This window comes from Pterocles gutturalis, unplaced genomic scaffold (assembly GCF_000699245.1).
Source record: "Pterocles gutturalis isolate BGI_N339 unplaced genomic scaffold, ASM69924v1 Scaffold49372, whole genome shotgun sequence".
In the NCBI taxonomy this organism is placed as follows: Eukaryota; Metazoa; Chordata; class Aves; order Pterocliformes; family Pteroclidae; genus Pterocles; species Pterocles gutturalis.
Window position 1 is genome coordinate 1 of NW_010117378.1, and position 13,530 is coordinate 13,530.

The window sequence follows — 13,530 nt, forward strand, 5'->3', positions numbered from 1 at the left end:
TTTCCTTCAGGTTCTTGTGGGGAGCGGGGTGTTGCTGGGTGGTGCTGTTTCCTCATCCTCTGGGCTTTGGTTTCGTGTTTGGAGGAGCTTAGAGCTCATTCCGGCTGGCTGTTGTTTAAATGTGCTGAAATATTAACGCTTTTTATCTTTAAAAGACACTGTAGCTTTTTTCCCCCTCAAAAAAAAAAAAACCTAATTGCTGTTAAAAAGGCACTCAGAACTTGGAATTTTGGCATTCATTGTCAGAAAAGGGTGAGCTATAAATAATTCTTTTCCTATAGTCACCTGTATATGTCCTTGACACAAAGTTCATGCAGCATAAACCATAGAATGGTTTGGGTTGGAAAGGACCTTCAAGACCATCCAGTGCCACCCCCTGCCACGGGCAGGGACACCTCCCACTAGCCCAGGTTGCCCAAAGCCTCGTCCAGCCTGGCCTTGAACCCCTCCAGGGATGGGGCATCCACAGCTTCTCTGCGCAACCTGGGCCCTGACAAGAAAAACTTCACCACCCTCACAGTAAAAAAACCCAACCTTCCTCCTAATATCCAATCTAAATCTCCCCTCTTTCAGCTTAAAGCCATTGCCCCTCATCCTATCGCTGTACTCCCTGATCAAGAGGCCCTCCCCATCTTTCCTGTAGGCATCTTTGTTACTGTTTGAGTTACTTATTGAAGTCTTGCCCGAGAGCTGATCAGTAGAGGTTTCTTTTTTTTTTATCTGCCTGTGGTGATGTGGTCTGAAATGTTTCTTCTTTAAGTGCATGTATGTGACTCTTAATGTCAGCCTTCTGTAGTTATTCCACAGATTTCGAAGTACATCGGAATTGGCTTGCCATCACTCACAACTTACCCCTCTCTCAGTGGTACTATGAAGTAAGTACGTGTTTGGGTTTTTTTAGCTGTGTATAAATTATAGGTACAGTGGGTATGTCAGCCTCTGAATGCTAGAGGAGGCTAGCAAAGTACGTGTCACGGATACCGATGTTTGGCAGCTGTATAGCAGTGGTGCAGAAACATACCAATCATGATTTGTTGGCTCTGTGTAGCATTTAGTTAAAAAATCAGAATTGTTTAGGGAAGCTGCTAGTACCTATGAAGGCCAAATGGAAAAGACATGGCACAAGAGTAAGCTGCATAGTAATCTTAAATTGCTTCTCTCTTCACTCTTGTCATTAATGTTACCTAGTCATCGTGATAAAGAATGAATCATAAATGGGTTTATAAATTATTAAATCACTGTATTAAAGTTTTGAGCCTCTAGTGGTGCACTACTAGCATGCACAGATTTTAATTTAGATGTGTCACCTTCAGCCTGCACAATTGGGTTTTAATCTATTTTATGGTCTCTTCTGGAGTTCTGGGATAAATATCATAGTCTCTAGTACTCCTCCAGATGAGTGGCTGGGAACTGTGTATCCAGGAGTAAATTATTTGTGCGGGTTAGAACAGGCTGATCCAATACTGTAAAGCAAATTTCTGTGATGCCAGCAGGATCCCAGTGCCAAAGCATAGGATACCTTTCAGGAGCATAACGTAGGCATTTGGGAACACTGACAAATATACCCATCCCAACCTTCCTCCTTCCGCCTCTCCTATTTCAACAGCCAAGGAGTTAATTGTTGGTCAGGGCCTAAGTGTCCTGATAAGGTCAGGATTAGAATAAAGTAAGGTCATTGATAAGGTATTATTAGAATTAAGGCTTGTTGACTAATGAGTAAAAAGAACTTGGAGACTAACAAGGCTGATTGTGCTAGTGATTTCTCTAATGGAAGCAAATACTTACTGTGAGCTATTTTATTGAGTTTTTTTTTTTAACATTGGCCATATTGCTTTAAGTTGTTATATAAAGAACAGACAGTTATGTATTGATTAGGTGCAGAATCACAAAATGTTTAATTTCTTTCTACTATCAAAAGGCATCCCATCCCTCTACCAGTAGTACAAAAGAACAGCTCAAATCATGTTCAGCAGCATAGAGCTGCTTACTTATTGGGAAGTAGTTTCTGTTAAATAGAGGATACTGAGATAAACACATCAGCGATGAGCTGTACCTGAAGGGCTGTAAACAGCATGTATTGTATTAAACTATTTAATCTTATTTTGTCTTCAGGCAACTTCGGAATGGACCCTGGATTATCCACCGTTTTTTGCTTGGTTTGAATATGCACTTTCGCACGTTGCCAAGTACTTTGACCCCAAGATGTTGGTTATCGAAAATCTAAATTACACCAGCCCTGCAACCATCTTATTCCAAAGATTTTCTGTCATCTTTACAGATATCCTTTTCATATATGCAGTTCGTGAGTAAGTCTTAATGTTCTAACTTTAGGGACAGTGGGTGGTCTTTATTACTACAGTAACAACAAATAATTATTTGTACAAAGAAGCTTGTAAATGTATACAAATATCAACATTGCTTTAACCTATTCAAGGAGAAATTTGGAACATGCCACTAAACACAAGATAACTTTTTTGTTGTTCTTGGAGATGCTGTTGCTGTACACGTGGTCAGATTGGTACATGTTCAGGCATTAGCTGCTGTTTTACATGTTAGAGATGTTTCATTTCTGTCGCTGGGCTCATTTTGTAGGAGTTGCAGAACAGGTTGGCTGCAGCCAACTGTTTCTTCCTATTACTTTTCTTATTACTCTGTTCTTCTAGAGTAGAAGCATAAAGGAAACTTGTGGCAAAATGCCAGTATGATCAAATACACTAAATCATTCCAGTGTTTTTGGTATTCTTGACGATAAACTGATTATTCCTACCAGCATTAAGATTGTATGTTTTCAGTGTGTCCTGACTTTGTGAAGAACTGCTTATCTTGTATCTAAAGTGTTGAGAGGGGAGATGTTTTGAGAATTATCTTGCCTGTCTTAACGATTTGGCTGTAAGTCTTCCCTCATTTTATTATGCTTTCGTAAAATGGCTCTACTAATAGTATTTCAACACAAATCATCCACAACTTTGCAATCTGATCTAACCTTACCTTGAAAAATAATATGGACTGTATGGCTTCATTCTGAGAAGTAATAAGATATTTTTTTAAAACAACAGAAATAGCTCATAAGATTGGGGGAGAGCCAGGAAGAGCTTGATGTCCAACTGAGGACCTTAAATACAATTTAGTACCTTGTCTCCAGATGTAGCAATATGTTGTTCGTTCATGAGAAGTTGATAGCAAACAGGTTATGACAATTACACAGTTATTATTGAAGGTGAGACTTGAACCTGAGACTAAGTTACTTAACGTAAGCTTTAGCATATGGAACATAGTACAGCTGTTGAAATGTAAAATCCTTTTTTTACTAAACTTTATTCATGATGCTGTCTTCTCTTGATGAATTTAGCAAGAATTTTATCGTTGCCTTTCATCCTAATAAAATAGTTATCTTCAGGTTAAGTGCACTTCTTGATTCCTAAAAGCAACAACGGTTTTGTTGGCTGTGTCAGTTAAGACTTCTGTTTCTTCTGCTCTTGTTCAGATGCTGCAGATGTGTAAATGGGAAACGAGGTGCAAAGGATATCCTGGAAAAACCAGCGTTCATTCTTGCAGTTCTGCTGTTGTGGAATTTTGGGTTGTTAATTGTGGATCGTATCCTTTCAAACCATTGCGCGTTGTTTGTGTTTTTTTTTTAAACAACTTGTTACAATGTGGTACAAACCTATGAATATTATTACTATCACAGCAAGCAACACTACTGTTTGCTTCAGGGGTTAGTTGAATAACTTAATGTTTTCATTAGAATTATCATTTAGGAAAATTGAAATTGTTCCGTTTTTGTTCTGATTTGCCAGAACTGCAGGAGGACCAGCCTGACAGCAATATGCCTGTTCCTGCTGGCTGTTCCTCTGCCTGCCTACAGAAGTATTACCAGAGAGCCTCTTTTTTTTTCCTTGCTGTTGTTCTAGGTTTGTCTCATGACAAGGAAAATCTCTACAAGTGCTTTATGTTCAGGCTGTATTCAATTAGTTACGGTTACAGGAGAATTAGCAAGGTTTTTTAAAGAGGATCTGAAAATAACTCTGGAAAGTCCAGTTATTGTGAGTCAGTCTTGACATAATGTGCATTGATCTGGCTGAGGAGGGAACAGAGGAGGAAAACACCACAAATTCTATATAGCAAGGACTAGAGGCAGCAAATACTGTTTAAAAGGTTAATTTTTTGCTTTTTAAATTTCTGTTTGCTTTGGTTTATATCATGTAAGTTACAAGATACAAATGTGGTCAGATTGTTGTGCTTCGTTTCATGAAGATAAATGTACTAGTATTAGTAGATTTTTTTTGTGTGCTTACAAGTATGGTTAAGTAATGACTTCATGTCTATGCAGAATGAATTTAAGGTTACTTTCCTAATTTTTAAGTTCCATTTTAATTTGAGTTTATTGTTTGTAAGTTTGAGTCTTCCCCAGGAGACTGATAATAGTAAAGAAAGCTTGCCTTATTCCTTTCTTGACTCAAGTTCAGATATTCACTTTCAGTACAATGGCTTTCTCTTTGGGCTGATGCTTCTTTCGGTTGCCCGACTATGTCAGGTAAACTTGAGTGGCTCTTTTCTGTTTGTCACCAGATGTATTTTAGGTGCATTAATTAGCTTCATTGAGCTGCTCATATTGAAGGTATTGGGAGCAGCTGGAAGCTGAGGGGTGCTAAGCTGGATGTCTAATAGTTTCGGGAGGAAAAGGAGATCCTGAAACTCACCATAATTGCTTTCTGATGCTGCAGCATTGCAGTTCCCCGTGAGAAAGCTAAATTCTCTGCACCACCTCAGCGATGTGGCATGGTTTCCTGCCACTTTATCTTCTTCCAAGTCACTAGTCCTTAGAAAACTTACCTCTGAAGCTGCAGAGAGGTGAGGTGTATCCCAGTTTTCCAAGTTTCATGTGACAATATAGTTTCCTTCCCCATACCTGTTGTGCATAATGCTACAGAGTTCATAATTTGAAGAAATACTCATTGGCTTTTATGCCTTTGATAAATGTCCTGTCACCTTAGGAATATGACAGAGGAAGAACAGGTAGAAAAGCTTGGGTTTTGTTTTGATTTTCTTTTAGAAAAGATACCTGGAGGGCGCTCTTCTTTTTGCTGTTCTTCTGCATTTCAAACACATCTATGTGTACGTGGCCCCAGCATATGGCATCTACTTGCTGCGATCCTATTGTTTTACTGCAAATAATGCAGGTAGGATGGGGTTTTCCTCAATCACTTTTAGGGGACTGTGGGAAGACACAAGATATGCAGGTACTACTGGAACAAAATGATTATGAGTCAAATGAAAATTCTGCTTAGGTAGCAGAGTTGGGAAGATCTTTAAGGATCTTTGAAATTTACTTTGAGAGTTCGTTATTAAGAAGAAGCATAAATAAACTGCAGGTGACTGTTGAAGCCATAAGAATTATTCTGGTTATGAAATTATTAGAAACTATTTCAAAGTCCTCCTTTAAGTTTCTCTCCACTTCTTAGCACTGAAAAACATGTTTGCTATTCCTCACCTGAACTGAGAAGGCACTTCTCTTGAAGGAGAAAATACTGAAAGGTCATATAATACAGGAGCTGCAATGTGGAAAAAATAAATGCAAGCTAATTGAATATATATAAAGCAACTGAATATATTGACATAAAAGGCTATGTGCTGCTTTTAGAATGTTTTGTCTCCTTCTCCACTTGCCACAGTAACTGTTTTCATAAACTTTTTCCTTTTTGTAGATGGATCCCTGAAGTGGAGAAGTTTCAGCTTTCTTCATGTAACTCTTCTGGGATTGATTGTCTGTCTTGTTTCTGCTCTTTCATTGGGCCCCTTCATAGTATTGGTAGTAACTGTTTTTTCACCTGTTATTCCCCTGAACCATTAGAAAATTGTGTTATAGAAATAGAAACCATGTCTCATCTAAAGAAACCATTTCTTTCTTCTTTTTTGTTTCTGTAGGGACAGCTGCCTCAAGTCATTTCGCGGCTTTTTCCTTTCAAGCGAGGTCTCTGCCATGCTTATTGGGCCCCTAACTTCTGGGCCTTGTACAATGCTGCGGACAAAGCACTAACAATTTTTGGTACAGTATGCTAATCTTACTGTATGGTGTATAAATGCAGATAGAGCTCTCTGGATTTTTAGTCTTCCTTCCCCATTTGAAATGCAGGTAGTAAATTACATTTTCAGATTGCCTTAAATCACCTGATTGTCTGTGTAATCCAGTGCATGATAAGTTTCCAGCAGTAAGGAATCAGTCATTCCTCTCTGCTGTCCTTTAAAATAAAAGACATGGCTATGTACTTAGTTCAGGTACTTCATTTTCTTCATTAACATTTATCAGTTTGTGCTTTTTTATGCTTTATTTTTAGGTTTAAAGTGTAATTTTCTTGATCCCACAACAATTCCTAAAGCCTCAATGACAGGAGGGCTGGTTCAAGAATTCCAGCATACTGTCCTTCCTTCTGTGACTCCACTGGCAACATTAATCTGTACTTTCATATCTATATTGGTAAGAACAGATAATATATTTTGGAAACTTGATGTGTTTTGTCCCCCATAGATTATATTTGATTAGCGTGCACTTCACATCAATTTTAATTCCAGGGCAACAAATAAGTTTTATTTAAAAATAAAAATAATAAAACCAATTATTAGAATAAATGTGGAATTAATGTATTTCTGGATACACAATATTACTATATTCATGTATGGCTAAAATTATGGCCCCTGTGAACTCTAGAATGATTAAAAGATTGTTCAAAGCAATCTTGGATCAAAACCACTCTGCATGCTGAGCTAGAAGTAACCTTTTGTGATAGCAGGTGATTGTACTAGTTTGTGAGCAGAGATACAGATGGAACTGTTAGGGCACCTTACAGTGTTCCTAACAGCATGAGCTACGGGTAAGCGTAGTGTTCTTCACATGACAAGCAAAGAATTGAAGGTTCAGTAAGTAATTACCTGGATACAGAGTCTTTTTCACTCTAACAAGCAACTGGAAATATTTGTTTCAATGCCTTTATGTAGGAACTTTGGTAAAATTAATTTAGTGGCATAGATTCAAAGACAGTTCTTGCAACACAAATAATTACACATTACACTGATGAAATCCTTAAGGCTCTACTGGTACATCCAGATAGATAAGGTTGCTCCAGTACTTTGTAATGCTTGTGCCACACAGGCACAACCTGGGTGCAGTGGTGTTTATTTACATTGCAAAAAATCTCATTGGGCAATGGCTTGTGTTCAGGATTGCCAGACTTTTCACTGAAGTCCTGTTTTTGCCTGTTGTTTCTAGCCCTCTGTTTTCTGTCTTTGGTTTAAACCTCAAGGGCCCAGAGGCTTTCTACAGTGCCTTGTTCTTTGTGCGTTGAGCTCCTTCATGTTTGGCTGGCACGTGCATGAAAAAGCAATACTCCTTGCTATTCTGCCTTTAAGGTAAGTGAATTTTGTACCTAGTAGTTGGCCAAACTGAACTTGCAGCTGCTTGTTGAGGAATCTTCAAAGAGGATTGCTTGTTTTCAGTATATTTCATAAAATGAACATGTTTATAGAATGCCTTAAGCTGTAAAGTTTTAATAAGCTTCAAGTAAATTAATTTCAGGCACAATAAAATGTGGCTGCCTTTGAGTCTGAATGTGCTGATGTCAGTATAGCATATGTAGGAAACTGGTGTGGTGTTAAACACTATCTTTGATGACGTACTAACACAGGCTTATACTTAGTACAGAAGCTTTAAGTAGTGCTTTAAAGGTAGTAGCTGATTCCTGTATGAGCTCTGTGGGGCACAGCAAAGCTCTGTACCTATAGGATGACTGGAAGAACAGAAGTGTATCACAGAATGTTAGAGATTGGAAGGGACCTCGAAAGATCATCTAGTCCAATCCCCCTGCCGGAGCAGGAACACCTAGATCAGATCACACAGGAACGCATCCAGGCGGGCTTTGAATGTCTCCAGAGAAGGAGACTCCACACCCTCTCTGGGCAGCCTGTTCCAGTGCTCTGTCACCCTCACCGTGAAGAAGTTTTTTTTCTCATATTCAAGTGGAACCTCCTATGTTCCAGCTTGAACCCATTGCCCCTTGTCCTATCACTAGATGTCACAGAGAATGGTGTTGGGATGATCAAGCAATCAGTTCAGGAGTCTGACACACAGGCCTACACACTGCATAGACTCTTGTCTCTCTAAATGCTGAGTTGTATTAAGATGCATAGTGTACAGAAAATCTGTTTTGATTCAGATGCTTGATTGCTGTTAGAATAATGAAAAAAAAATACAACCCCAAAACAAACCATGCTTATGAAAGAATGAGGTTCAGACTTTAGGCTGCATGTAGACCCACAGCTCTTAAAAGAATTAGTTTAGCTTCCCCTTGAAACTTCCTTTTCTTAGTGACAGCTTGGGAGCAGACCTGCTAAAGATGTCACTCATGTGACATGGTGGATGAAAGCAGGCTGCTTGCTTAGTCTTTTGTTTCCACCACCCTTATTACTGCAGTGGTGCGGTACTTTTATTGCACCCAAAAAGTCCAAGACCTATTCATTGCATGTCTTGCGACTTTGCCTTTTAAAGAGAAAAATTAATTTTCTTGCCTAGCTTGAAGCATTTGACACTGCTGTCATACTCAAGCTTGGCAAACATTTATAGTTGATGTTTTTTCTCTGAATAGTTACATTTAGTGATCTGCTCTGACAGGGACAAACAAATATATTGTAGTCTTTTAGCTGCTGGGCAGTTCAAGCCTTGATGAGGTTCAAATTTAAAATGCTGGGTGGATTGATTGTTCAGGAGCCAGCTGAGGAAAGGGACCTTCTGCACTATGCTTGACAAGAACAATCCATGGTTTCTACCAAAAGTAGAAGTGAGGCTATGGTTCGTAAGCTGTCTGACCAGTATTGTCAAAACTGTATTTTCCTTTTCAGAGATTTAGTGATGTTTAAACTCTTGAAGTGAGAGTTGTGGGAAGAAGGGAATTAACACTGGAAAAACAAAAGGAAGGAGACAAGCAGGGATGACAGTGTTGGCAGCCAGGGGGCAAAGGAAAAAGACCATTTGTAGGAAACTCCAGGCCTTTGTGATGTTTGTGTTCAGTGGGTGTGTGGTTCTCTGGGTTTCCTGGCTGACTTTTCCTCTGGACTTTTATCTCTGAGGCCACGTGCTTTGGAAGCAGGAAACTTCATCAAAGATCCAGTGTTTGGAGGGACTGGGGTACTACAAAACTCTTTGACTTGTTCTTCAGTCTCTTGTGAATTGTGTCAGGTTTTCCTGAAATTAAGTTTCTTTGCTCAAAGCCAAAAGCATAACAAGTTTTTTGTCACTTTTAGCTTGTTGTCTGTTCAGAGAGTGAAGGATGCTAACATCTACTTGATTCTGACAACAACAGGACACTTCTCACTTTTTCCATTGTTGTTCACACCACCAGGTAAAATGTTTTCCTTCTTTCTGTGCTTTTGTTTTACTGTTTTGGGTTTTTTTCCAGAGGTGACATGAGGGTTATGGTTTTGGTTTATTTTATGTAATTTGTTGAAAGTTGCAGGAAGCTGAATGTCAGCCTGTTTCCATAATACAAACTCTCCAACTAGAGAAAAGAAACATTGGTTTAAAAAGCTGTGGAAGAGGTGCAGGCTTTAAGTTGAAATAGAAATGGGAAATTGTCGTAGTGGATATTTGTTATCCTTCATTCTGCCACAGTCCTAGAAACTTCCCCCTGTCTAACATAACTGTGTGAAGCACAAGTGGTAAAGACAGTTTGAAACCACAAACCTGGCAGGCTGTTTTCCAGCTGACTGCTACTTCATGCTATCAGTAACGTGGTTAAAGTCAAAAAAAAAATCAGACAGTGACATCATGTAAATCTGTATGTGTAGGGACAGGTTTGTCTGTGACCAGAAGCTGTTCCTTCCTTCCTCCCCTGTCTCCCCTTTCAATTAGTAAGTATTGCAAATGCTTGGTGTTTGCTTTAGTAAATCTCTGCTTGTTTTTAGGTGTCCTAAGCAGTAAAATATTAGTTCTGTTTGGAGAAAATAATTTAGTTGGACAATGCAAGTGTGACTAGTAGGATTTAAAGATACTGCAATTTATATGGCAAAAGGTTTTTATAATTAATTGTAAAAGTATGTTATGTTCCTTGTATTTCAGAACTTCCAATTAAAATACTGCTTATGCTGCTGTTCACTGTTTATAGCTTCTCTTCGCTGAAATCTCTATTCAGGTAATTAAAGAAGTTTGTTCCCAAAGCCAAGAACGAAACCCCTCCGTCTGTCACTGGGAACTGTGTTGTCATAAGGGGCAAACAGCACAGAAAACTGATGCTGAAGTATCAAATTGAAGAGTTACTAGTCAAGAGATGCTGCTGCCTTTGTCCTCTTCTTAGGAGGCAAGGCTTAAGTGAGGATTATTCTAGCACATCCTTGTCGTGTTTGAATAATGACAGCTCCCCAGTTAGTCCCAGCAGGCTGTGAATCCCCACCTGCTTGATGCGCTGTTAAAGCACAAAGCTGTAATGCTGTGAGGATTTAATTCAGTATTGGAGCACTTACTACAGTGAGTTATCTGGAGATTGTTTATCTGTGCCAGCAGTTATAAGTACTACTGTGGGTTTTTTGTAGTATTTTAATGTGTGGAAGGGACAGGTTATAAATAACATACACTTAGAAGCTGTAATTTGTCAACAAATCTGCAAACACTTGGTTCTCAGAACATAAAATTGCCCAGATCATCCTGTGTATCTTTACAGGCTGTAAAGACTTGACCACTTGACAAAAGATAGTGTTTATTCTTCTCTCTCCTGTAGTCTCCACTTTCCACTTTCCCAAACTTTTCATGGCAAAACCAAGCTGTATTGAAGGATGTCAGATGCTATAAACCTGTATTCAGTACTTCAGTCATCACCTGCTTTTTGTAGATGATCCTCTCTCAACAAGACTGCTTTTCCCCCCCCTTAGTATTCCAGAATTCAATCATTCTGTCTCAAGAGCTCTAACTGAAAACCTCTGTAGGAACTTGGTTTCTGCCTAGAGGTGGAGCTTTTGCAAGTTTCTTGTTCCTAACTTTCCAAAACAAACAAATTCCTTCCAGAAGAACCTGAATTCCCCTGTAAACTACCTGCAGTCAGAACCCTACCACCAGTGTTTGTGAGAGAGATGGAGGTGAAGCAGAGCAGCTGATGAGATCTCTGCTTAGATTCCAGGGCATCTTGGAACTTGGTGTAAAAGCCCCATGATAAGGAAATTAGCTGTACTCTGTCATCACACAGGTTTTTTTCCTACTGAAATTCTTTAAATTGTTGTTCAAAGCCTTATTGTGAATGTTGGTTATTCTTTGAATTGTGAACCAAGGATGTTCTTTGCACTGGTCACCAGTGATAGCTGGAAAACAGAATACTTATTTTTAGTTAACATTGTGTATTTTAACACTTTTTTTTAATTCCTCTGGCAGGAGAGAGAGGCCTCTCCTTAACTGGCTTGAGACAATCTACCTCATCCAACTTGTGCCTTTGGGAATCTTCTGTGAAATTATATTTCCTCTGACCCCCTGGAAACAGCATTTTCCTTTTATCCCTCTGTTGCTGACCTCTGTATACTGTGCTCTGGGTATCGCATACGCTTGGCTGAAACTCTATGTCTCTGTCTTGACGGAACGAATTCCTGTTAAACAAAAGGCTGAGTAAAGCCTTGGGGACCAATCCCAGGTTTTAGGGGATTATCCGGCACGGTGAGGCATTGTCACAAGGACAAACTCTTGATAGGACACATCGTACGTGTACCATCGCTACAAGGGGAGTTTTTATTGCAACACTTCTATACTGCCCAACAAAGATACCTCTGATTAGAAGCGCTTGTCACAAGAACACAGGGTGTGGTGAGATGCCTCTTGCCATGGATAAACTGTGATGCTTAACGAGGTCCAGACTTCTGTCCTGAGGAAAACCTGCCTGGCTTTCCCATTATTGTTTATATTTGAATAAAAAACACTGTGGCAAATTGCAAGGGACCATTGCTGTGGAGAAGAGAGCATTGTAACTGCATTGTGTGGAATATGTAAATTAAAAACTTGATATTTTTTTGTTTGAACATTTCTTGTGGTTTTTTTTTTTCAGCTCAGGTCTAAGCTCTACTTTGAGGGACACCTGCACAAGCAAGGATGTAGTGTCTAGCCTGGGAGCTTCTCCTGAGGTGCTTTGTCAAACTCTTGAACACCCGAATCTCCAGCTTTAAATTAGTTGCTGAGTATGTCCATCTCTATTTGATCTCCTTCCGGGGATTCTTTGCAGAGAGGTTTTAGTATTCTTTTAATCATACTTAACTTTTGTAGACCAGATCTCCTCATCTCAGATGCACGCCTCAATGTGGTGTTTTTTATCTGCCATGTTTAATGGTGTTAAATGTGGCTGGATAATGTATTTGTGATTAATGTAAAACTCTGTAACCACGACAAAAGACCAAGTGTCCACAGTTCCTTTAGTAAACTGAGGAAGAGGTATATTGTGTTCTGCCTCTGCAGAATCATGTACCCTTAAAAACAACAGTTACCTACAGCTCCATGAAGTTCATGATACTTTTTTAAACCCTGTGTAATCATCCCTAAAAGATTTTTACTCTAGAAATTGGGATCTGCTTTGGATTCCAGCACTGACACTACTGGGCAGAGAGAAGGGGTGATTTTTTTTTTTTTTTCACAGCAGTTCTTGAACTTTCTTCCATGTCAGTTGAAGAGCGTGACCCCCCTCAGAGGGGATAGCCCAGGCCATTGTTATGCTCTTTATGTTTGTTGAATATTTTGGATGTTAAAATAGAGTGTGGCTCTTGTTAGGACAGTAGTTGCTGTGGCCATTTTTAACCAACCACATTTAAACTTCTCAGAGCCAGTGAGCTCATTTTTAGACTTTCACTGCAGTTTTTGTTATTTTACTATACTTTCTGCTTTTAAAAAAAAAAACAAAACAAAACCAAACCACCAACAAACTCCATTGCCACACTTTTTAGCTGCTGTGACTGTTTCCACTTGTGTTCTACCTTTGGACTCGGCCTCAATGATTGTGTTTATCAGTCTGTAGGTGCCGTCCTGCGTAGGGGAACAGTAATATCCCACAAAACCTTCTTTGTGCTCTTCTCCAGCAGTGCCTTTGCAAGCCAAGCCAAACTCCTCCAAAGACTCCTGCCTCAATTTCAGCATCTCCTACTATGACAGCCCACCCTCATCCTGTGCAGAGAAAAGCTAAATCATAAATTTTTAGGAAAAAAGCTGGGAATCCTTTAGGACCTGGGCTATGTTTAATGGTTGTTTCAATCCTGGTACTGTTGCACCTGGTTTAGTGTTATTTTCTATTAATTCAAAAAGAAAACCTAACAACGCTGGAGGTCTTGGGGTTTCATCTGTTGGCAGGAAGAGCTCTGAAAAGAAATTGGGTTTAATTTTATTGTTTAATTAAACATTTAATTTAATTACAGGCTGGCCTCCCTTCACCCAGGGGCCTCAGCACTGCGGTAACCCTCGATCCCCGGCACAGCCGCCTGATCTGGGGCTGGGGTGGGGGTCTGTGGGTTGGGGATTTTGGGGGGGTT

At 39.5% G+C, this 13,530-nt stretch overlaps 1 protein-coding gene across 1 annotated transcript; it reads left to right on the forward strand.

The window, feature by feature from the left end:
* Nucleotides 1-800: 800 nt before the first annotated feature.
* On the forward strand, nucleotides 801-11,706 carry ALG8 (ALG8, alpha-1,3-glucosyltransferase). The gene is made up of 12 exons (XM_010075763.1): nucleotides 801-875; nucleotides 2,113-2,306; nucleotides 3,485-3,594; nucleotides 4,467-4,534; nucleotides 5,054-5,180; nucleotides 5,706-5,809; nucleotides 5,926-6,046; nucleotides 6,336-6,475; nucleotides 7,265-7,404; nucleotides 9,292-9,389; nucleotides 10,106-10,178; nucleotides 11,405-11,706. The coding sequence occupies exons 2-12, from the start codon at nucleotides 2,203-2,205 to the stop codon at nucleotides 11,634-11,636; spliced, it is 1,317 nt and encodes a 438-aa protein (XP_010074065.1). The 5' UTR covers nucleotides 801-875; nucleotides 2,113-2,202; the 3' UTR covers nucleotides 11,637-11,706.
* The last annotated feature ends 1,824 nt before the right edge of the window (nucleotides 11,707-13,530 follow it).